We start from the raw sequence: 26453 nt of genomic DNA on the forward strand, positions 1-26453 counted from the left end.
ACGTTTATAAATGACGAGGTTCAAATGATTGTCGGAACGATAAAACTTGCACGCGTCATTCTGAATTTCCCACATAGTCTCTGTCAAGTTCCGCCGGAAGCCCAAATTCCTCTTAAATCTATCTTTAGCAGGTAATATAGACCTGCTGGCCTAACGTGTAACCATTTGAATTTACTAATCTGATTGTATAATTAATTCAGATTGACTCATTCTATCATAGTCGAGATTATTTTGTTAAATTCAAAACACAAAACTAGATTTTTTGTCACGAATAAAAATGCCCGAACAATGAGCTAATGACCAAATAAAATGTGATACATCTGCTATAATATTCGGAGAATCTTGACTTTGGCAGATCGACTTCGATACTAGTGAAATAGACCTACCAATGAAAGCGAAAATAGTTTGAGAAATGAGAAGTGACTCAAAGACCCACGCAAACGAGGAAAACTACAGTAAGATAAGAAATTCAGAAGTAATATTTTTTTAGCGTAAAACAAGGCTATCAGCTAGTTATCAGCTAGTGTTGGATTATTAACAATTGGATGGTTAACCGATATTTCCCACTGTGGTCAGGAAACTTAAACAGATATTACTATTGTGTATCTGCTGGAGGCGTAAATAACGGAGTCGTAAATTATTCAGATTTTATTTTTTGTATTTTTACATTTCTGTTAGATGATGACGACTATGACCTGAAAGGTGCGGAACCATCCGAGTGCAATGCTTTCTAGCACGTACACAAGCTGGATTTTTTTTTCTGAAAGAAGATTATTTTACATCAAGTCCTTAATCAATTTCAAACCACTTTCTACACACGTGACTTTGACTTGGGGGATAGTCCGACTGTGCAAACCACAGGATATATCTGACCTTGAAATAGAGATGAGAATGTTAGCCTTTTTTTAACACTCGAGACTGGAGGCATGACTAATCATCGAACATGAGATAGTCCAACAGAGAAGTAAAAGAACGGAGAGCCAGCAGCAAGTAAAGAACAAATGAAGGGGAGGGAGTGTTAAATGACGAGAGATAAGAGATTGGCACAAGCTCGAATTTCCTGCGCCCCGAACGAACCGTTCACCAAATAATTCAATCGTTTATCAAACATGTAGAACAAAATACACATTTAGAATGGAATTTGTATCGTTATTAATTATAACACAAAGGAAAACACAAATATAATTTATTGTGAATTTTTTTAAAAGAAAATAAGTTAGTATAAATAAAAAAATGGTCTGAAAATTAACATTTATAGAAACAGCAAGACGACTGTTCAGGTTCAAAATTAAATTTTATGCCCGAAACTGGTAGTCACTTTTGCCGCTATAAATATTGACAAAACAAGATCGCAATTTAACATTAACATTGTTATGGACTTATGGCAGTATTAGGAAGAATTCCAACGCCTTATATCTTTTGCCGAGAAAATTCTTGAAAATGTAAATGTAAATGTAATAGTTTTATTTCAGATTGCTCCGCTGTCCTTAGTAGTCGTTCTGCCACAATAACCCAAACCATTACGTTGGGCTTCCCACAAAATGGGGACACATCGCCCTATTTATGGAACAACTTCGTAAAAGATGTGCTCCGAGTTACCTTCCCTTTTCTAACATCAATATCAGGCCACGATGTATAATGAGAGGTGGGCAAACGCGAGAGGAAAGAACTGTGCCAACTTTCGGTACTTGTTCTCACTTCTGCCGCTAGGTTCTCTAGTGTTAGTGGCCCTGATGTGGCCAACTGGCCATGATGTTTTTATTGTAAAATATGACTTTGAATTATTTCGTGAATCGTGTATGGGATTTTTTGGCGTAAGAGGTTATAAGATTCTTTCCCTGTATAAATATTTAAGAAAATTCTATTGGAAAAAAATAAAACAACTAAATGATCTCAGACTCAATGCTGTACTACCGAAATCTACGCTCTAATGAATTTGAAAATACTTCTAGTCGTAGTATTCGTAGTAGTAATCGCGCGGTTTTTCTTCAAATATAATATTCAAAACATTTCGCTTTATCAACATTTTTTGGTCAAAAAGTGTGTAAGAGAACCAAGGTAACATTTTAATCCTAGCTTTGGTGCTGACATCACATTGTATTCGCGCGGTTTCTTTTCAAATAGTATATTAAAAACTTATTGCTTTGTCAAAATTTTTACATCAAAAAGTGTGTAAGAGATTCAAGGTACTGTTTGAATCCTAATTTTGGTGTTTTTTTTGCCAAGTGGGGTTAAAGAACCAACCCATCTTGGGACGCCTGTTGTTAATTGCTAATATTTCTTATCAGAACTCCCAGTTTTTTTAAATGAATAGCAGTTCTAAAATAATTAACTTAATTATTTCTAGTAATGAAACGTAAGTTAGAGACCAAAAAGATGGGTGTGAGCCCCCTGCCCAAGAAGAGGATATGTTTGGACGGGAAAGCCATGGTTGAATTTTTGTTCAACGGGCTTGAAGAAGTGAAAAAAACTATTGGCTATATCTTCAAAAATAAGTTGCTGCTTATTCAAGCAATGACCCACTCATCTTACAAGAACAATTGCCTCACCGAGTCCTACAATGAACAGAAGTGGATAGGTGACCGAGTATTGGGTAAGCTAATTTCTTATTTCTCATAAAATTCTATTATTCTAATATTCTAACTGTTTATTTTTAGGTTTTGAAATGGCAAAATTTGTCAGTCTGAACTGTCAAGACACGGTGGACGCAAAGTCGGCCACTTTTGCAACTCTGACGAGTAACGAATTTTGGGCAGTTCTCACCGTTAGGCATGGCATACATAAACACATCAAGCTATGTGATAGCAACCTAACAGCTAAAATCGATGCCTTTGCCGAACAACACACCCGTAATGGACACAAACACATGCATGAGGTAAGAGATTCTTACATATAACAAAACAATCTTTGTATCAAAACAACTTTTTGTTGTTTTGATAGTTTTTTTAGATAGCGGAGTGCGTGGACGACCCAGAACTGCCTTTCGCCACCTTCACTGAGCCCCCTAAGGAATTGGCTGACGTCTAGGAAGCCCTTGCCGGGGCTATATTCCAAGACTCGGGGTTTTCTAATGACATAACGTGGGCGGTTATCGCCCCACTTCTTGCCCCCGGAGGAACAATCAGTTACTGGCCTAAGAACCCTGTCCAGACCATTCATCGAAAATTTGGAAAAGCTATGGAGTTCGTGTAAGAAGTAGACATATTACTAATTTTTTTTATGCTAATGTTTTTTTTTTTTAAATAATAGAGAGACAAAGATCATGGGTTTGACCTGTGTCACGCTCAATGTTGATTCCATTCCCATCAGTCGAGGTTTGGGGAAAAACGTGAAAGTCGCAAAAAGTGCCGCAGCCAAGTACGCGTTGCGTATACTAGATTGCTAAGTGTCCACATTTCTTTTCCAACCATTTGATTTGTTTTGCTCCTTACTGTCTTAAAAATTAAATTTACTTCTAACCTGAAACGTGAAAGTCGCAAAGAGTGCTGCAGTCTAATACGCATTGCGTATACTAGATTGCCAATTGTCCACATTTCTTTTCCAAACATTTGATTTTGTTTGCTCCTTACTGTCTTAAAAATGAAATTTACTGCTTAAAAACGAATTGCGTGTGCTTGCTTTTCAAGGCCTTTTCAAATCGGGCCAAACCAATCACAAGCGAGAAGAGGTGGGCTAAAATTGCGCTGGGGTAGTGGGAGCACGTCTCGACTACGAAAATTCTAAAAACTCGGCGGTGCAGATGCACTAGTTCACTTTAAAAGTAGATAGCAAAGTGGCTTGTAACTAGCCAACTGTTGACACAGAACTATTGACACAAAACGTTTTCAGAAATTCACCTTGTAGTTATCCGAATAGAAAGATTATCCAGAGTCAGTATATCCAAGACATTTTATGACGTTTACTCCAGAGCAGAGCTTCCACTTTTGGCTATTTATAGCCAAATTGGCTATTTTTTGGGTGTCGGGCTATGGGCTATGCTATGGCTATTTCAACGAATTTAAGGGAAATTTCAAATTTAATTTACAAAAAAATTAGAGCAGCAGAAAACACTATGAATTTTTTTCTTAAATAAAAGTGTACATTTGGCAGTGCCTCCACGGGACGTCTGGCTGAGAACGAATAGAACGCCTGAACTGAACTAGTGAGCGGCAAACTAGAGGCGCAAGTGAACAGGCCGAAAAACAGTTTTTTACTATGTTTTTCCCCAAAGAGAGAGCCACTGACGGCCACTGACGAGGAGAAAGCTAGGAAGTATGCACTTGCGTACCTCAGTAAACATCAAATTCAGATTCTTTCTAAAAATGCTCCTTCAAGTGATCCCATTCGTATAAAATATGATCGAGCCTTTTAGCTCGCGTTCAGTGAGAATTCCGAATTTGAACGTTCCTTCACCCCGATTGATTATTTTTTCGCGTCCGTCCAGAAATTCTTTATAACTTCCATTTCTTAAATTCAGAAACGCTTTAGTTTTGAGGACCATGTGTTCCAAATTATTCCGCTAGTGAAACCGAAGAATGCTCGTAATCTTTGTCCTGCATCCTTGTCTTCCCTATTCAAACGTTTTCCTTTGCTCAATGACCATTGTAATGTTGTTGAGGCAGATAAAGAATGGAGATCTCATGTCAATATGCCCATTGATTACTTTGAAATCGATTCTAGTCAATCTACTTTTGCATTCTACAACATATAATGGATGTAGAATTTTATTGGAATCGTGTATTTGCTGGATTTGCTGCAAAACTTCCAATTGGGGAGCCACAATTTCCAACTTTAAAGTATGTTTTTCCCTCCTACTTTCTTTGCCGTTTAGTAATGCCTCTGCGGAGAGATTTTTTAGTTTCATGAAAGAAATGAAACTCACAAAAACTCCCTTACAGATTTGGCCTTACATGACAAATCTGTAAGTGCGTTGTTGAAGGAAAATAATCGGTTGAAAAAAGAAGGATTAACTGCTAGGAAAATGGAAATACCGGTAAATCTAATAAATTTAGCAAAAAAGGTTAAAACCAATGCAGCAATCCAAGATGAATCGGATTCGGATATGTTTAATATTTTTGTTATAATTAGTAGATATCATTTTTTAAACCAGAAAACAGTTCAAAAGAAACAAAGAAAACCAAATAAGTTGATTAAAATAATAAATCTGTGATCAGTCGATGTTTTTCGCGGTTTTTCGTGTATTTTCTAGGCTATCGTTTTGGCTATTTTCTTGGCTATTTGGAATAGCAGGTTTGGCAGTTGGCTATGACAGGCTATATCTGGCAGCGTTGGAGGCTATAAGACAATTTTCTGAGTGGAAGCACTGCTCCAGAGCGAGTCAAGTGTGTCTAGTAACTTTAGTATATTATATATATTCCCGCCTGTGTATAACATCAGTAGATGTTGATTTGCATCCATATGAAGAAACCAGGAGAAATAGAGACGGAGCTAGCAGCTGAGATCTGAGCAAAACGGTCAGTCGGGAACTCGTCGGAGAGTCAACAACGGACAATCACTCGGGCAGAGAATGTCCCGTCCGGTGACATTTCGATTGATGTTTTCCACGCGGTTTATTTATTTTCTTTTATTACATGTAAGAAAAAAAAGGGAAAAAAGGATATATAGAGGAGAAATCAGAAATCAAATGCAATTCAATATACATCCAATAAGTACTTGTATACACACATACTGACAAGAAGAGAGAAGGAGTTGTTGCTGATATCAAACGCGCAGTCGATACTTTGGGTGGAGAATAAGACGTATAGAGAGAGAGTGAGCTGTGTATAGGCCCACCCCCGTAATATTAGCATAAGAAAACATGCGAGAGACCTCAGATCTGTTTCCTATCCTATATTATATACTTCCCCTCCGCCCGCCCGTTCGGTTTCGATATGTTGGACGGTTCAACGCGATTGTCTCCTTCCCTTTTTCAATACGTTTCCTCCGGCTGTTTCAAACTTAAAACTCTACGGCTATATAGACATATATACTGAGCGAGAGAGTCTACTACCACTCTGAAACCGGACGCGACCGATGTTTTGCAACGGAAATTGAAAATCTCTTCCTTCATCCTCGTGGAGAGATGTGCCGTCACGAATGGAACGATGCGGAAATCGGTATTAAATCCATACGTTTTGAACGGATCGTTCTTTATTCGTCTATACACGCTTCCCCTAAAGTGATTGCACAAAGCTCTCGACTGCTGAAATAATTTCTATGACTCAATCATGTGTATAGAAGAGATGAAACATGAAATTGATGTGTAGCAAGTAACTCCTTAATATTTTCTATACATCTAACTTGATTCGAATTTTATTTGACAGAGCGTAGGTAAAAAGGACATGTTTAATATTAAGGTAAAAGGGAAAACAAGGCCAGTCTTATATTACTGCGTTCAAATTTCCTTTTTAAAAATTGGGTGTGGGTTGAGAAATGAAAGTTCCCAAGAAAACCAACGAAAAAGTCCGGAAAAAGTGGTGGAATTTTGGCTCTCGCACTTGCCCCAGATTTTACATCAGAGGATGGAGCGGGTATAAACATGTACAGGCGATGATGAAACTGACATTGACATGACTCCTTTGAGAAGAATTTCTCTCTCATTTCCAGTCGTCAAAATCAAAATAAAAAAATATAAAAGACAAGGCAGCGCCAAACTGCGGCTGGATGGCTCGATGAAGAGACTCCGAAACCCGCCGTAAGAGATGGCTGCTGGCCGGGTGATGATGGCTGCTGGGTTTTTTTGCGGCCATCAAACAGATCTGCGCCTATCAAAGTCCATCAAGCGTCAATATCTGTGAGCTCTTTTGTGAAAAAGATCTTTTGAAGATTCTCCCGTCGCCATTTTTTTCTTTCTACCCTCACGCCGACCCTTTCCACCTTTCTCTCTCTCCGTCCTCCCGCGCCTCTTCACCAAGGCAATTGCCCATATATACGAGATCAATCCGCATCGAAACATCCAGCGCGCCTTCTTCTTTTTCATCCGGCACACTCGCGCGCGCTCATTTATTCTCTCTCTTCTCGCCCATCATATTCATCCCCCCTTCTTTTTTTATTTTATTATTATTTTCTTCCTTTCTTCTTTTTTCACAGGCCGATGTAGTATAGACATTCCTTTTGGCGCGAACCTAGTCGGCCGATGGTAGTCCATCTAATGTATTCAAATTTATTGATATTTTTATTTGTTAACGCCTTTTGGCCAGAGTGTTCATCCATCGCGTCTATGTGGCCTATGTATTAGTCTTCTTTTTTTAAAATTTAGGTTAACCCAGTCATCTGTAGTCCAGTTAATGTTTACAAATATCAAATTTTTATCTCGAAAGAAAAAAAAAGAAAAAACATATTACGAGTCTAGTCTTGCAGTCATGTACATATAAGAGCCTAAAGGCACATGACATAATGCACTGCTTATGAGCTGCCGTTATTGATAGAGTATACATTTATATGTATCGGATAAGGTTGATAGGGCGTGTGTGTACTGATAATAAACCTCTGAGATGCTGCCTCAAATCGAGATCGCATTTCGTCCCTCCGCCTAATAATGGAGAAGCGCCGAGTAATAAAGGTTAGAGCCTATAGACATCAGTCTCTCGTCTCCTCGTCTGTGTGTCAAAGTGTGCGGTGAAAAGCGGATTTGCTCCACATGGATACAGGCGGCAAGGCGAAGAAAGGCGGCCAGCGAAGAAGAAGAAGAAGAAGGGGAGAGCGACAAAGCACAGGACCCCGGAGTTGCGGAGAGAGTCTAAGCCGCCGCACGGATTGGGGAACAAGAACAAGTCAAAAGAGAAAAAGAGATAGAGAGAAAGAGAGATATATAAAAAGGGCGCGGCAATTCATTAGCGTTCGGCTGAACGCCCGTTGCGATCCGCTCAGTCGCGCTTGGATGAACCCCGCCGCCGTCTCTCCCTTCTATACGCCGTTCTTTTTTATTTTTATTATTTTCATCTCTTTGGCGGATTTGCTAGCGGGATGACTACCAACCCAATCATCTCACCTCAATTTTCTCGAGACGTATAGAGCTCTGCCAGCTATGTAGTAGCATCTGTGTGCCACGCCAGCACTCGAATGAAAAGGAGCGAATGACGCCAACCCAAAATATGGCGCGAAATATGAAATCAATTGGATTGAAATTTCAGCTAGGAGAGAGTGAGATAATAGAAAATCAAACAGAGCACATCACATCACTAGGCTATTGCCCTCGCTCGACCAAGTCAGCAGCAGATGAGCAAACGACGCATTCATTAGCTCTGCTCTGCTCTGCTCGTATATCTGTCGATCCTCTCGCTCTCTTACCTCCCGATTCTTTGTCGTTCCCTCAATGTGTCTAACGCGCGTGAAGCCGTCAAGTGAGCCATGCATTAGACGTAGAAGAGACAGAAGTCAGTCACTTGAGGTTAGCCAGTCGATCAACGAGAAAAGAGCGCAGAGCCCTGCTGGCGGTGGCGGGGTGTCGAAAAAGTCAAACAGCCAACACGCACTGATGATCGAACGGTGAAAATGGAAACGCCAGAGAGAGAAATTCTCTCTAACAGATTGATTGGGCCAAATGAAATGATGTGATGTCTTTGATTTGTCGTCGAGCGCGCGCGCCATTCAAATTCAATCATTTCGCTTCCACCCAACTCGCAGATGGCTGCGCTCTCTCCGACGCCCATCTGTGTGTATCGGTGATCCAATTTGTAATCCAGCCACTAATAGAGTGACGCACATAGAAATCAGTCGGGGGTGTATATAGAAGAAAAGCCAGTCTCATGTTTGTTGGATGCGATATAAGATAATAAACCCGCTTACACCCGCTGCCCTATATATCTCACCAGCTTATGGCCATTAACTCACGGGCACATGTGTGTATAGATCTCACTAATGGATTCCCAGTTTCTTATTCGGTGGCCGATTCTTTTTAAATATACCAGCAGCTCATTATTATTAAACACTACTCCCGTTTTATTACAGTATAGGTCTTGGCAGTTATATCTTGTGGATAAAGTTAATTTTCAATCATTTTTCTATAATTCTTTTGGCTAGAATTTTCAATAGTTTAGCAGGTATATTTTGATAGTGTTGGCCAAGAGGCAATCAAGACATAGGATTCCTATACAGTCGAGCTATAAGAACAACAAGTGGATGATTACAGATCTCGATCGAATTGGCTGTGCGATCAAAAGGCCAACGTGAATCCTCACAATGGCGTGTCGTGTCGGTTGACTTTGTGTCTATAATGTCTGTTGGCGAGACGACGACGATACGTTGACGCATACAATCAACAACACGATCGCGCGCCGTCGTTATTAGACATGGGCGACGTGTTGACCGAAACTAATCGGCTATCCTTTTTGTCCTCGCCATCATCCTGCCTGTCTCCCAGGAGGAATTACATTAATAAATGGTGGAGAGCAGTTTCCCCTCTGCACGTTGCATATACACTCAATATTTATTTATTATACACACAGTGTGTATATCTGTATGCATATATAGCTTATATAGCCGCCGTCGATATAGCCGTATACATATATACTGAATAGGCACGATAAATGTTGGCCGGCTGCCCAGCAGCATCCAGCCGAACCCTTTCCCCCCTTTTATATTCTTCCTCCCACCATATTCTTCATACTATTTTTTTGAATAAAAGTTTGGTGGCGGTGTAGACGGGATTATTTCATTTGTCTGTACAACATGCGACATGTAGCTGTGTGTTATACACATATATATACGTATACAACGGGGCTATGTCTGGAGGAATAGAGGCGATGCCGTCCTAATCCGCATTCCCATTTGATTGAATTTGTATCGAAAGCTTGTGATAATCGCAGTAGTCTCAATCCAATCTCGTTATTCTCTATATATGTTCAAAGCCTGAATTTCCGTTATGTCTAGGCCTCAGATGTCTCAGCCTGACCCAAACTTGAAATCGATTTACTATTAATGTATTTATTGGAGTAATGAATGGGAAATATGTCAACCTATTCCCGATAAATGTTTCCAAAAATTAAGCCAATATTCTGGATTGAATTATGAATTTGTGCATTCAAGGAAGCTTTTTTTGTCGCTTATTAGTTTGAAACTGAAGAATAATTTGTTTAAGTAATTCGACTAAAATTGAAATTTAGTTGCGTACATCTCTGAGCATAGCCGGAATATTGAGCAATCAGACGTGAGGTACACATACGGGTAGAGCACGATGCGAGCATTCAAATGAACACGCGCACTCGTCGTCAGTCTCATGCACTGCACTCACTCTACATACACAGCTAGGCGAATAAAAAGCCAATTTTATTACAGACAAATAACTTAATACTCGTATCAAGTTTCAGACATGATGAATCAACCCTCAAATGGATGAACAATATGTTATACACGAACACGGAATCTATATGAACCTCTCGCTCGCGCGCCTATTGTTCCCGTCTATAGTCGCTTCCCTCTTACGCCTTTTCCTGTGTGTGACCGCCTGACCTTTTTTGTGTTTTTTTCTCTTTTTTCTTATTCAATCTTCTTTGATTGTTGGATTATTTCCGCACGAGGCGACGAGGACGTGGGTGAAACAATGGATGCCTTAGCATCCACTTCTACCACCGGCTCTCTATATAGCTCCCAATCATGTCCGTATTATATTTAGTTAAATAATATTATATAGACCAACGGTTAAGTTCTCGATGGTTGGTACTTTGGCTGTTCTTTGGCACGGCACGGTCTTGTTGCTGGCCCGTGGGGGAGGATGCCGAGCGACCCGGATGACCTGACACGCGTCGGGACGCCCAGGACACCCCCAAAATATCATTTTTTTTTTTTTTGTTCTTTCTCTTCTGTCCTTTTGCAGCTTCCACTTTGAAGAGATGCTCTTTTGTTTTGTTTTTTTGTGACATCTTTTTTCACGAGTGCTGCTCGTCATCTTCTTGTTCCAACTCTTAGATTTCGTGGCATTCTATTGTTGCTGTCGGAAGAATAAGGAAAAGAGAAAGAAAGAAGAAAAGAGTTTTTTGGGGCTTGTTCACCCGGTTATTATTCAGAAATTGCCTCGTCAGGAAACCGGAGAGACTCACTGAGCTGATGCACACATGGTGGTGGTGGTGGTATAACTATAATAGGATATTCCTCCGGGCACTATATACATGCTCTCCTCTCTATACCGTCATACTTGACACCTCCGTTTCATCGGAGAATATTCATTCAAACAAACCAGACAACAATTTTTTTTGATCCGCATCATATACACCGAAATGGAAGAACTTTAGAACTCGCTCTTTTCTTCGTCCACTTGACTGTATACATCTTTTTTTTTCACCCCAATTTTTGTATAGACGAGGGATGGAAAGGAGCAATGGCCAGTCCAGCGCATATGGGAGCCGCCGCCCGTCGTCCTACTTGTAGACAGTAGCCATTGAAAAGCGAACATATATAGCGTACAAGACTTCAATCAAAACGGCCACTCTTTTCTTCCCTTTTTTGCCTCTCCATATAATACATATATACATACGATGTCGTGATTTTAGAAAGAAAAAGAAATAAAAAGGAGGGATTGTAGAGAGCTGCTGGATAGAGGGGGGGAAGAATAAAGATACAAAAGAGGGCACACACCCTCTTTTGAATATGTGATGAGACGTGATGTGGTAAAGAAAAGAAGCTCCAGTGCACTGCAAATATCGCGTCCGAGCGCACGCCGCTGGCCAAAAACTCTCAGACTTTTTTGATTTTATTTTTCTCTTCTTTTTCCATCTTCTTTGATTTCTGGTTCGATTTGTCCAATGGTATAAAAGAGAGAAAAAAAAGAAACAAATAATCAAATCCAAAATAAGTGAATATATCACGCCACTGGCCTGTATATATACGTGTCCAGTTTCACCCAGCACTATACGGTCATCGAATCCGTCCAATAAGGTTATATACAGCCAGTTTTCTAGAATTGTCCGAAAGACATTTATTCTTGGAAAATAATACACCAAACGCTAATAAAAAGAGAAACAAAAAAACAAGCGCAATGCAGTGGATGATGGCGAGTTATACATTAGCGGCATCCAAACCGGATAATATATGGGGAGCCATATAATGCCGCATTCATCCACTTTGGTAAATTATTAGACCGCGCCAGGACAATAAGCTCGTTTTTCGTGTATTTATGTCTTTGGTTGATTGTGGCCATGTATGTACAAATTAAAAGGCAAAAATCAGATAGAGAAAGCTGATTTATATAATTCGTATAGAACCGCGTACAGAGTTTTTTTTTTCCATTTGATCATCGATAGAGTTAGGGAGAAATAATCAGAACGGCCTCGGTCGTCAAACGGTCAAGCAACACCCTTTTTTTCCAGTGCACCCTTCAATATAAATAGTTCCCCTAACAAAAAAATACACAAACCAATAGTCTCTACATAATATTGATGGATCCGTGTGTCTAAGGTCTATGTCTATCTATCTACTATATATATAAGAGATAAAAAGGGGAGCAGAGCTACATAGGGGAGAGAGAAGATTCAATAAGTGACTGTAATAGCCTTCAATAGTGTCCGACGAGTCCCAACGAGCGTAACGATCTCGGCAACCGGCGCAGTGACGCTCCGTCCAGCAGCGTCCAAGGAAGGGTGAGGGTGCTGGACGAATGTACATAGGAGGGAGAAAAAAAGAAAACGACCGTTCATTTTTTTGTTCTTTTTTCCGATATATTATTAGGTCTGTCCTATAGGCAAGGAATCCTATGGAAAGTGAACACTTGTATCACATCGAAGGGGGGGAAAAATATTTGTATTAATAATAATAAACCGCCATCAAATCAGTTTGCTCTCTCGGTGATGGACTCGTGTATCTGTATATAGTGGAGGATAGAGTTTTATGAGCCGGAGCCAAAGTCAAAGGCCATTCATTTTCTTTTCTTTTCGTTCTCCGCGTGCGTACAGAACTGTGTGCGTAATATACTATATATCACCGAGAAGACTGCTTTGAATATTAGTCTATATACTAAATAAATAAATTTATTTAGTATCTCTAGATGTAATATACCGGGAAAGGAAAAAATCAAATAACTGCTGCGGCCATAAAGTTTTAGTTCTTTACCGAAAGAAAAGCTATTTTATTTGTTGTGTTTGTCTTCTTATTGTACGTGGAAAACACACGGGTCCTTTTGCTTTTGATGAAGGGGGGCTGTAATGTTCTTATATTGTTGGCCATATTTATCTGACTGCTCTACATAGCGACATATCAGATCTTGTTTTGTTATTTTTTGTTTTCCTCCCCAACTTTTGTGACCCTCTTTTAATGGCTAATGAGATTGCTCCGGCGGTTTTCAATCGAGGGTGAGCGATTGCCGGCAGCAGCCAGCATCAGACAGGAAGCACAAGTTGTAGTAGTAGTAACATGTATACTTACTAGACGCGCAAGAATTGGATATGAGGGAGAGAGAGAGAGGGGACGACACTATAAGTCAAGACAGGTCACAAAAAATGAAGAATGATCCATCGAGAGCCCTGCAGGGCCGGCGTCGAAAGAAGATGCTCCAGTCCTTCACTCTACTCCACTTGGTGTAATATAGGCTACTATAGATATATTTAAAAAAGATGTCGTATATATATGTAACATATGATATATTATATACCACCGGGCCTGTTTGTATCTGTGTTTATATGTGTACAGGCCATAGAATCAGTGAATATATGGAAATTAAATGGCCTGCAGATTGGACTCATCCCGGCGAGTGGTGTATTCATGTCCTATTTTATGGCCGCGGTTACGTATGTACATACGAGCGTCGCTCTCTCTCTAACCATTCCGGCCCTTCTCAATCGTCCACCTCCTCCTCGTCTCTTTTGGTTCCCATCCCCAGCACTTTGATGCGATATGATTTGATGAGCTTTTGTCTCAATTTGGACGGAGAGAGATCCTTTTTGGGGGTTGGATTGTTGTTGTGTTGTTGTTTGTCATTTCCGTTCTGTACATAGCCTGACATCGTATAGATGCTGGCATTGATTGGTCATCAAAAACCGCAGGATACCCATTGCCTTCACAGGAGTACTTGGACACAGTACACCAGCACGCTAGTCTATTTATAAATCTCTCAAAAATAGCCATATTACGCAAGATATCGCTACTTGTTGCCATGCACTTGGATTGGCAATTGGTTCCCATTTCGTCTCGTTGATTTGTTCTTTTCCTCCAACGAGTTTCAAGTGGATTTTTGCCAACTGGAAATTGATCCCATTAGATGTTATACATTAGACGGATAGGTTATGCGCAAACTGTGTATAGGCTCTATATTGCAATTGGCCGTGTATATAACTATACGATAGTATTGTTACGAGTCGTGAGTGATGAGTCACGAGTGATCGATTATTTGGGTTGGCTCCAGTTGGAGATGCAAGTCAACACTGAGAGAGAACGAAGCTAATTAAATCATGAATGGGATTGTACTAGACGATATCTTCGTCGGACTGTCGCCTCCGGTGAAGAGCCTCAGAACTAAAAGAAGATCCATCACGCCAGCAACCGTGTGTCACAGTTGCGACAAGATGAGCCAGTAGCCCCGCACTGCGTATTGTCTTCGGAGATGGTCCTCCGGACGACTGATTAGGATCGAGCGTCTTCGCGTTAACTCGATCGCATAATGCGCGGGATATAAAACAATGACAAATGGTGAAAAGAGATTTAGAGATTTACATTTTCGATATTATTTCACCCATGCAAAGTGTGTGTATAGGTTCTTGACTTTGCGAAGAACTATCGAATGATTTAAAATGTCACATGAAATAAACAGAAGCATATAATCAGACTGGTTTTAATGCGGTCTTCAGCTATAAAATTCTATCCTTAAAAATGAATTTTAAGTGTCTTTTAATTATATTACCTCCAATAATCACTAATTTGAGATAATAAAATGAATTAATTTGATTAATACTTTGTTTATTATCATTCATATTTTCTTAAGAAAAAGTATTAAAATTTATTTTTTAAAAAGTATATTCGAGCGCAAAAATATCTTTTAAAGAATTTTTACGCTACTTAGATACGACCAATATAAGCCTGGCTAGCTCAGTCGGTAGAGCATGAGACTCTTAATCTCAGGGTCGTGGGTTCGAGCCCCACGTTGGGCGACTCCTTTTTGCACCCTCGAATGAAAAAGTTCATTGAACATTTCCGTTAGAATTCACAATACGAGTAACTTTACGTAACCAACCATTTTTATTTCGAAACAGTATGAGAAAAAGCTGCCGAGTGCGTTGCTTGTTACTCGATTTCCAAAAGTGGACCGGAGACGATTTGAATATTTCTCGTGTTGAATTCTGGATTCTCCTTCCAACTTCTTGTTTTATTTTCTTCTTCTCTCATTCTTCTTCCCTTATGTATTATTTGGCGAGCTATACGCTGTCGAGCTCGCATATACATAACACCCGCAAGCGAAACCCTGTAAGTTCGGGTGGCACTGCGACTGGGTATCTGCTCGGTTGACCAACAATAGCCAACGCAGGAACACAGGAGCGCATAAGGAAAGAAAGCGATATTTGACAGGGAAGCAGCAGCTCAGGCAGGGCAGCCGGCAGCAGCAGTTTGAACGAAGCCAACGCAACAGCCAAAAGAGCGAGAGAGAGAGAGAGAAAAGGAGCAACCGGATCTCTCGTCTGTTGCTGCCACTTCTTGATGTGGTCGGAATTCAAAAGAAAAAAAGAAAAAAAACTATGAACAACAACAAGGCGAGAGAGCGTGTAGCTGCGGAGTGTATTGAACTTCTATTCAGCACCGCAATTGGGCTCTCATCTTCTTTCCTCCCGCATTGCAGGTTCAACTTTGATCTTTATCTCTCTCAGTCGAAAAAAGTTATGTAATTATACATTGTTCAACACACAGCACCTCGCTTGTTTCAATTATTCATTAAGCGCCCCATGCCAAGAGCCATTAACTTAACCACATTGTGAGTCAATTTAAAAATCTAAAACGAACCAAAAATGTCGATATCTGTCAAAACAACGGCGTCTGACAAGGTTCTGGCAATTAATTATTGTGACAAATGGAGGAATTTGTATCAATCATTTGATCGCCTCGATTGTTGTTTGTTATCGTGAGAGTTGAGACCCTTTTTCTTTTCGACGTCTTGAAATTTCTTTCCTTAAAATCCAGCGGAGAAATAAAAGAAATAAAAGAAAAAGTCGGAGCGGGACCCGCAGTTGTTGGCGCTGATGGAACGACGACGGCGTACATATGCACGGTAATTCGACGACTTTGTAAAGCTTGGCGATATATGAATGAGAGCGCGGCGTAGAGGAAAGACGACACCGGTCGCCATCTGGCCAGCACAACTCCCCCCCGCGTCCACACAAACTCAAACTAACAACAGCAAATATTTCTATTACATATTTTATAGATTTATTATTTTCGACGATTCCCGACTCCCGTTCGCGTGTCGGACATTGTATACCGCTTCTCGGATATGAGAGAGTCTGTATAGAATCGAGTTGAGCCACACACAGCAGCATTCAACTTTGTAAATCATAGGTTTGTCGACACTGTTGTTAGCTGCTCCCCCCTCAAATGAGGGAGATGAAGATGCTGCCTGGAACCTTGTTCGTTAGAGAGTCGAGGCCGGTTGGATGGGCCCAGCTCCTAGCTATGAGGAGAAATACAGGAAGAATAAGAAAATGAAAAAGGGCTGGTGAAATGAGTCGTAAACACGGCACGGCATCCGATGGCAGTCGGGCTGAAAGACAACGGGCCGGTCGTGACTGGCCACAAATGTTCTCCTTCGTCGTCGTCGTCGTTATCGATCGGCTTCGGTTGCGCGGACATTGTTCGACTGGCAATTAATTACGTATACACATTGGCGTGTGTTGGCTATGGGTCGAGAGGAAGGAGAAGAAGAAGATGAGAAGATAAAACCACAGACCGTATAGGACGCAGCAGCACACAATAGAGAGGAGCCAAAAGGGGGGTTTTAAAGGCCCCCACCCGATAAAAGATAATTATAACGAGCTTATCTGCCCTGGTCCATCACGCGGGCAGTGCTCACGGCCTCACCGGAGTTTTCTCCGTCCTGCTGCTGTACATGTCGTCGCAAAATAAAATCAAAAAAATATAAAATAAAATAAAATAAAAGGTTTTTCTCTCTCTCTCTCTCTGGCAGTCTGGTTCTTTCGTCATTTCTTTCATCAATCATCACGAATTCCTTTTTATAGATTGATCTCCGTGGCCAATCGCGACGATCTCTCTCCTCCGTCCCTCCGCTTAGACTATATTCCTTCCCCCCTTTCCTTCCGTGCCCTCCGGCCTCTCCTTTACTTGTGCCCGCGCCATCCACTGCTCCTAGATGGTCCGTGTACTGTACTACTACTGTCTACCGCACATGCACAGAGTGTATATACAACACACGGCTCTGCTCTTGATGATCCTGGGATTGTTGGTCGTTGTATATATTTTTTCCTTTTACCCATGTTTTTTCCAGCTCTTATTATTTGCCCTTGACGATTCCGGTCAGAAGATTTCCACCTTGTACGCACTCGCCCGCTTTCCCCCCCAAAAAATACCCCATTGTGTGTACATACGTCGATGGTTGGCAGTAGTCTCTCATCTCCCGATAAAGATAATGCGTGCCAGTTGGGACCTCCGGGGCCCTGGTACAGTCCAATTACCATATGCTGCATAGATATTTCGCGGCAACATTTGATTCAATCAGCTACGTAGTAGCTGGTTCCGCTGTCACATACCAATCGGTTTAACATGATGGGAGTTACTGTATCCAATCCAATATAAGGAAATAATTGGAGGTCAACAGTTTTTTTTTCTTTATTGAATCTCAAAGTATTTGTCATCATCGCCATTTAAAATAAACACAGCATCACCATTCATCGTAGATATAGTCACCAGCAGAGAGTAGACAGAGAGAGATGCAGCGGGTGGAGTGATGGTGGGGTGGGGGCACGGGGTGGAAGGAATACACGTCACGGTTGTGTGAATCGATGGGCAGAAAAAAGGGGGGAAAGATGAGAGAGAGAGGAGAAGAGTTTGACAATTTAATCGCATCATATACAGACAATCAAACACAACTGAGAATGCCTTTGAATGATTTCCTTATATACTGTCGACTATTTACGACCAATGAGGAAGAAAAGATGAGAAACTTAAAAAAGAAATCAATGAATGAAAGGACAACGACATGTTCCAAACAACTTCAGACGGACCTGCAAACTGCGCGTGAGTTTTGGCCACCAGCAAAACAAGCGCCGATCGTCCCTCGACATCAGATTTATCCCAGCAGAGAATCAAATTCCGATCGAAACAAATTGACGAAACAAATTGCACACGTTAATAGACTTTTATGTATATAATTTATAATATGTAGGCCTATAAGCATTTGTAATATGGAGGCTTATTTTTTTGTGTGTAGGTTGTTTTTCGCTTATTTCTTAGTTTTTGTGTCAGAAAAATTCTGATTCGATAATAATTTATATTACAAATGTATATAACATATTCCACGGGATTGATTGTGTCGTTTTCGTCTTCTAGACGGTGGCTGAACTTGCACAGCGTCGCGATTATTACAAGTATACACAGCAGGCCTATAACTTGGAATGTCGTGACAACAAGGGGGGTGAGAGTGAGATTGATAATAAGGGGGGTGATGGTGTAGGACGCCAATCAACAGAGTCGAAAGCTAATAATAATAATAACAAATTCAATTATTACGTTTTTTTTTCCATACAATTTTTTTTTGGAGCGTCCATCGCTCCTGCTCAGTCCTCACTTGCTAACAAAGTCGACAATCCAAAGGGGGGATGATTGGAGAATAAGCGGATAGACAGCCACAACAAGAGCATTGCGAAATTCAATCAGATATACAGATGGCGAATCAAAATTAAGTTCAGTACCATATGATGACAACGTATAGGTTGGTGGCGAGTATACAGGCGGATCGAAACGAAGCGCAACAGAATCGAATCAAACTATCACAGAAAATGAAGAAGAAAAAGACAATCAAACAAAAAACAGGGGGGCTGCACACACGCGGGTTGAACAATGTCGTCATGACATTACATAGCAGAGTCGATCCGATGTTATATTAGGTGACAAGACGAAGATAGAATCAAGAACGAAAAAACGAAGATAACCGAAGGAATAAATCAGAAGGAAACAAAATGATTGGGAGCAATAACAGGTGCGTGTGTCACATGCTCAAAAAGAAGATGGGAGACTGAAAAAAAGGAAAATTTAAGATTCAGGCCGTCGTCTGTTTCCTGCTGTTAGTATATAGAGCCGGCAGGATCTATGTGTGTGTTGTGCGATGGCCAAGTGAACCGAGCGTGATTTCTGGCCTTTTCGTCTGGTCTCTCGACGAAGAAATTGACACAACACAATTGACTTCATTTTCTTGTTTTCAATACGCAACGAGCTCTCTCCAACCGGCCACGTCCAGTCGTCATCTGCCCGGCCATTTTCGCCTGACTGGCTCGCTCCCTTCTCTGACACAAGGGCCGGCCAAAAAGGGATAGAGAGCAGCAGCCAGAGGAGGGTGAAAAAAGGTTTTTTTTTCGACAACGAGCTCTGCTGAGCTGGCACACAGGCGAAAGAAGAAGAAGACCGACTTGGAATACCTGATTAGCTCCAATAACCAAACCCAAACAGAAAGAAAATAGAAAATGGTGAAAAAAAAGAAGAAGAAGAAGAAGGAAAACCGGGTGCAGTAGTGTACAACATGGTATATAGGTCTAATTCAGAATGGGCACACACACACACACACATCTCGACACGGTATATCACGTCGTGGTGTATATATGGTACAAGTCAAGCCGAATCAAAAATATAAAGGGATTACAACAACCGCCGAAAAGGATAAGAAGATAAAAGAGAAACTGGTATAGGATTTTGGCTTCATCGCTCTCTCAAATCGGTTCAATCGTGGAGGCATACACACAAGAACCTATTATAGACATGTAGAAAAATAGGCAATGACTTTTATTTGGGAGGGGAGAGTATAAAGAAACATATAGACCTCAAATAGGTGATGAGATATCGACTTACACCTGGTCGTGTAGGCAACATTACGTCGTCAGCCGTCGTATAGTTTTGGTTTCCCCCTTATTTTCCCCAATCAGATCGAACCGTGACAATTAAACGCCATGATTATATTGCCATCAAGAGGGGAAAACTGAGAATGACGCCGATGTCTAAAGAGAGAGATAGAGAGAGGAAACAGTAGGTAGTATCAATGAGAGTATGTGGGCCGGCTAAAAAAATCTATAATACACGAATAATAATAGATATAAGAATTTTTAAAAGCAATTGATGATCATTTAGAAACCCAACCATGAGATATAACAGATGAAAGAGGTAGAATCAAGACGGGGGGTGATAGGGAGGGGCACCGGATGTTTCTATTGGGAGAGAGTAGTACTATAACATGTATATGCAAAAATAGTAGAGCGGTAATATACGAACACATCACTATCATTAATTAATATATGTAGTTTACAATGCAATATGTACAGGCACGCTTATCAATTATGTATATATGAATATAGTTAAGAGAGAGACAAAAGATGAGAGAAAATAAACCCAACAGATTCGTTATGTAAACGGCGACTCAATTATTTTTCTTTTTTTAATTTCTTTTTCTTTTCTATTTTCAATTATTCTTGGTTGACTTCACAGGTAGTAACTGGTTGGACCGTCGTTGATTTGGGAGCCGGCCGTTCGGTTGCTCTTCGACTGCTGTTGCTGCTGCTGTTGCTGCTGTTGCGGTTGATGTTGCTGGTGATTGCCGTGCTGCTGGTTGACGCGATGGATGGCGTCGCATTTCTGTTTGTAGCTGTCGCGCTCCTGCGCCACTCGGCCCAGTTCCAGTCGCATTCGTTGGATTTCGGCCTGGGCAAATGGATCAAACGCGGATAACATATCCAATGAAAAAGAAAACGTCAGTCTCAATCGGACCAGAATAAACAATCTGACAATGAAGAAGACGCGGTAAGGAGATAATTATATTTTGAAACCGTAGCGTTGGCATCACCGTCACGATTTTCAAAACATGAGCCGCCATCTCACCAAACACTTTCCCCTATAGAAGAATCATCAACATCCTGATTGGACATGAGACTATCGGACGGCCATTCAAATTCAAAGTGGAATGAACTCTGGTCCTCGTTTGTTTTTCCCTTAGAACGGCAGCAGACCCAACATACGGCAATCATCGTCGTGTAGAGAGAAGAAATCTGACATGAGGCAGTACTCAATTGAATCGAAACGGGCGGGAGGTGCTGGGGGGGGGGGATACGTAAGGCCGGCCGAAATCAAAGGAGACGACAAAAGAGTGTCGGTACGCTAATCGGACGGAAACCAACGGAAAAAGGCGATCCGTGTATCACGCCTTGATGGCTGGCGCGACCGGATCGCTGTGTCGCCGGCCCAGTTCTCACGCTCGGCGGCCATCACCGCACTAACACGGCCCATCATCGCCAGACGTCTACATTCTCTAATGACCAGTAAGTCTCTGTAGGTCCCCCACCACCAAATAAAAGGTGTCATTAAACACGGAAACAGACTAATATGTCGTCACAGCCACTAATAATCTACAAATTGATTGAAAGCTGAGACTTAATCAAATGATAAAAATTGTGCATTCCGCTTCACAAAATTCACTTGGAAAAATTGGGTATTTCTGTATTTTAATTGTGCATAGAATGAGGTCGTTATTACCAAGTTCTCGGTAGAGTCGTGTCACAATGGCGTTTTTACGTCATCGTCGACTCTCGGCCCTGCCGTTTTGAATATCAGCTGCAGCACACAACAACGTGCACGACGAATCGACAGCCGTCAGTGGCCTCCTCTCTTGGTCGTCTATACGCTATAATACATCATCTGATTATATACCAACATGACGCGCTAGCTAGCTCTCTGCTGACATGTGAACCCGATCGCCGAGTCGCCCTCGTTCGCATTTCTTTGATTGTAATGTTCAATGATTTTCCTCAAACTGTTCAACCCGATACTCGGGAAAGTTCTCAAAGCCCTCCCCAGCTTCATTCTTATTTGAATTTTGTTCTTTTTGTTCTTTTTATGATTTTGACATGACTGCATGAATAATTGAATATGCTGCTACTGCAACTGGAATGTCTATTCATATTATGTGGTCCAGCGCAGTCAAACAAAAGGGCGTGTCGGTGTAAATAATTTCGGCAGCGACATGTTCTACAGAAACAATCAGATCCTTTTTCTCGATTCTTCGACTTTTGACTTTTTTGATTTTTGTTTTTTCGGTTCCGGAGAACCACCCACACCACCCGAAACCCAATTCCTATACTTTTTTCGTAATCAAGGAGGTCAACATCCTCCCCGACTGATCTTCTATATCGAGTCTGCTATTGAACGCCCACAGATGGAAATTATCCATCTATTCAAGGTACTATTATTAGATAATCGTGTTGTCTATGGTGATTGTCAGGTCGACATTGATTAGCGGCCAGCGTCAAAAGTGTCAAAGCGGTTAAATTACCTTGAGGGCGGTGTTGGCGCTTTCGAGCTCGTGACGCTGTTGCATTCGCTTGGAGCGGCAGTTTTGGGCGTAGCCGCGGTTCTTCAGCGTCCGCCTCTTCTGCTTGAGCCGCACCACCTCCTCGCGGGGGAAGCCGTTGAGCTTCTTGTTGAGTTCGCGGACCGAGAGGGAGATGAGCGCGTCGTCGTCCAGCAGGTCGTTGCCCCCTGAACCGCCGTGATGGTGATGGTGGTGGTGATGGTGATGGCCGCCCGAATTTGGACCCAGGCCGACCACCATGCCGCCGTTGCTGCTCGGACCGCCCATCTCCGAGTCGGACGTCGAACTGTCGCTAGAAGAGTTGGAGCCACACCCACGCGGCACCTGTCATTCCATCCATCCATTCGTCGATTCAATCAAAAAACAATTGCCAATTAACAACGGTGTTAGTTGCTGCCCGTCATGAAGACATGGAATGATATCTTGTCTATGATATCAACAGCGTGTGAACCGAGCATCTAATGTAACGGTGTTCGAAGAAGAAACCGCCGTGATAATCAATCGAAATGCCAATCACAAAACAAAAACAAGCCGAAAAGAAAAAACAAACATATCAAACAAACAAACACAAACAAGCTATCTTATAGTGGCGGATATGATGTAGAGGTTAGAGAGAGAGAACAAACTGTAATCTATCTCATGCTGGCCTTTCCAAGGATATAATACAGGGGGGGTGCAAAGTTGAACGGGGATTAAGTGACCAGGAGAATAATATACAAGCAAAGAGGGATTATGATCCCTCTATCACTGAGAAAGTTCAAGGATTCGGACACCCGGGGGGTGCAGGCTGGCAAGTGCGTGGGCCAACACACGGCGATGACGCCATGCCAAACGCCGTGCTAACAAGTGTATACATTCAATGGGTTGGCAACACCAGAGAAAAGATTTCGTTTCAAACAGAGAAATGAATTGACACATTTCTTTGATCGATTCATTTCCCTCAATTTTACTATGGCACCAAAAATTATGAAGGTTTATTATAGTCTTATATACCTGGTGATGGTGATGCTGGCTAGGATGGCAGCCGGGCAGGTGGAGATGAGCGATGGAACCTTCCGAGTAAGAGTCTCGACGTCCCAGAAGATGTTGAGTCGGCGGCTGCTGTTGGTGCTGTTGCTGCTGGATCTGGTGCTGGTGCTGTTGCTGCTGCTGATGCTGCAAGCTGGCGTGATGGACCCAGGCGGCGTGAGGATCGTCCAGCGGTGACTCGGATCCCTGCGGCCGCAAATCCAGCGGCTCCTGATGGATCTGCAACGGCGGCACGGCGTTACCGTAGCGCATTGAGGCCGTCACCCACAAGAATTCGTCTGACCCTCCACTCATTCCTGCTGGTGAAATAAATTACAGATAAGTGTAAAGATATTAAATTTTTCGGTGAAGTCAAATTTAAAAAAACCTTTGTGCTGGATGACTTCCAAACTGCCGGGGCCGATGGGGAGCACGGGAGCGGTGGAGACGGAAGCCGAGGCCTGTCCTTGTTGTTGCTGTTGGATCTGCTGTTGTTGTTGCTGGGCGTGTGAATGTTGAGAGTGATGCCCGTGTTGTTGTTGTTGTTGCTGTTGCTGCTGCTGTTGGTGTTGAAAAGGAGATGCCGGTGACATAATGCTGCAAGGTTGGCCGGGTGGTGTGTCGGGTGGGGTAGCCGGTGCCTGATGATTATTGGTCACAATATATGTTGATAATCAATAGAACAACGTCTAAACATCACGTCGAGGACTTGGAAACACTTGTGAAATCGATACGCAAAGCACCAAAACTGATATACCCTCCCGGCGTACTGTACATAAGACATCGCACAGATAGCTATAATCTAATGAGGTTATATTATTATTACAAGAACACATATCCAGCGTTATAAAAACAGCCATTCATCAGTTATATATTCACCAAGAAAACTTTTTTTTTAATTTTTCGCTATCGCTTATTTGTTTGATTCACCTTCTGACATAAGTGGGGTCATTGCTATGCTATGCCGTAGGCTACATTACAACACCCAAGATTTTAAATGTGAAAATCGACTCCAAAATAAAGAAATCCGGTGCGAAATTGATGCAAACGAGAATCTCCAATCGAAGAGATTTCAATCCATTGGTTTATTTAAATGGCGATATGTTTTAATAGATTTAATACGGATAGATAAAAATTGGTAGTTCTTACCTGGAGTTGATGTTTGAGTGGGACGGCGGGTTGTTGGATGGCGGCCACCGCCGCCGCCGAGTGGTGCGAGACGACGTGCACTTGCTGCGGCACTTGCTGGGCTACCGTTGGCGACGGTTGTTGTTGTTGTTGTTGTTGAGGCGGTTGGGATTGAGGCTGCTGGACCGGCGGCTGCAGGTTTTGGTAGTGGAGGGCGTAAGCGGCTTCGGCGTTGCGTCTCTGTTCCAGCATTTCCCGCTTGACCACTTCCTCTAAATGTTCCAGGTCAAAGTCGCTGACGTACTCGTCCTGGGCCGAGGCCTCCATTCTCACTGGGCGTTGAATCGGGCGTGACGAATCCGGCCGTCGGCAATTGTCTTCCCTCGGCTGGACTATACCACAGTCGCCCGCACTTCACAGGAGCGGGAAAAGAGTCACGAGAGAGAGTGAGAGTCTGCGAAGATGAGCACACACAGGGGAGAGCACAGGGGAGATGCGTTGGTATGACGCTGGTGGGGAGAAACAATGTCTAACGGCACATTTCACGACGACGAAATCAAGGCGGAGACGGCCAAGTCGGACGCAAATGAGCCGGACGACTGTCGTGTCGTGTCGTTGTGTCGAGGACGTCGTCAATTCTCTTTCTCGTCCCCCCCAAAAAAGTTGTTCCGTTTTTGTTGGCAACTTTCCCGCTCGCTCCCGAGCGATCACAAAGTGGAGAGAGAAACCAACAGGAGCGGCCAGAGGAGCCGGCAGGAGTAGGAAAAACAAAAGAATACGCGGCGCGCAAGTTTCAAAAAACAAATCAGGAGGTGAAAGAGAAGAAAGAGATGATAATCAAAAAGATATAAGGAAACGTAGAGAGAGAGAGAGAGAAGGATCGTCGACAATGTACGAGGCCGAAGTCTGACGGATGTTGAATGAAGGTTTCGACGCTGCCGGGCGCTCACATCATCAACGCTGGGCAACTGGCTCCAAGCTCGGCGACTTGCTCTCGTTTTGTTCTTCCGCTCCTAGCTGGTCCACCCACCCACACCCGCTCTCCTTCCTCCCTCCCGGCCCGTTCCTCGTGCAGTTTGCGTGTTGTTGCGCGCACCCCCTCTACTATACACGGCTGCTCTCTCTGTGTGTGTGTGTGTGTGTGTCAGCTGGCCGCGTTCAGAAGCTGCTGCTGGCCAGCCACCACCACCCCGTGTGTATAGTGTACACGCGCATCGATGCTGGTGGGTATGTGATGGCCATCTAGTGCATCGGAACGGCGCATGTGTTTTCCCCTTCCCACCTCCTCCCACCCCAACTCATAGGGCCACCACCCCCTTTTTTTTCGGGGGTACCGGAGGCCATCCCTCTGCGACTCGGTCGTGAGCGATAGACGACCGACGCCCAGGACGGGAGTTGCAATAGACGCGGAGGGTGTGTGTGGTGGGAGGGAGAAATCATAGGAACAGGAAACCCTTTTCGGACATACTACACTCCAACCTTCCATGCTGTGTGTGTGTGTGTGTGTGTGTGTGTGTGCGAGATGGTAGTATAGTGTGGTGCCTTTTGGCCGCTTTGGCCAATCCCGACTCCACTCGTCAGCGCGCAAGCGCCCGACCGCCACCTGCTGGGCGGGGTTTCGAAAATTCTTCCATACTGTACACACTACTACATACAACACAGTACACAGCGCATATAGATCGAATATGCGTAACATGGATGTACAACGCCTCGCTCGCATCCGAATTATAATAGATCGGATACATTCGGTGATCGATATGTTTTTATTTCAAAAATTAAAAATTCAATTCAGCACTATTCCAAATTATTTCTAGTAATGATGTTATAACATCTTTTCTGAAAAAAAAAA

General features: G+C 42.5%; 1 protein-coding gene and 1 non-coding gene across 3 annotated transcripts; one reads left to right on the forward strand and one right to left on the reverse strand.

The window, feature by feature from the left end:
• Positions 1-14977: 14977 nt before the first annotated feature.
• On the forward strand, positions 14978-15050 carry Trnak-cuu. Its single transcript has one exon. It is a non-coding gene; the product is annotated as a tRNA-Lys (tRNA).
• A 2655-nt stretch (positions 15051-17705) lies between these two features.
• On the reverse strand, positions 17706-25747 carry LOC124209848 (transcription factor MafB-like). Of its 2 annotated transcripts, none has more exons than XM_046608069.1 (5): positions 24626-25747; positions 23865-24117; positions 23462-23793; positions 22430-22792; positions 17706-20805 (listed from the first exon to the last, which is right to left on the reverse strand). In XM_046608069.1, exons 1-5 carry the CDS (start codon positions 24929-24931, stop codon positions 20587-20589), a joined length of 1473 nt encoding a protein of 490 aa, XP_046464025.1. In that variant the 5' UTR covers positions 24932-25747; the 3' UTR covers positions 17706-20586. The 2 variants fall into 2 exon arrangements, with proteins under 2 accessions (XP_046464025.1, XP_046464024.1); XM_046608068.1 differs by having other exon boundaries at positions 23462-23796.
• Between the last annotated feature and the right edge of the window lie 706 nt (positions 25748-26453).

The sequence above is a fragment of the Daphnia pulex genome, chromosome 12 (genome assembly GCF_021134715.1).
Source record: "Daphnia pulex isolate KAP4 chromosome 12, ASM2113471v1".
Taxonomy (NCBI): domain Eukaryota; kingdom Metazoa; phylum Arthropoda; class Branchiopoda; order Diplostraca; family Daphniidae; genus Daphnia; species Daphnia pulex.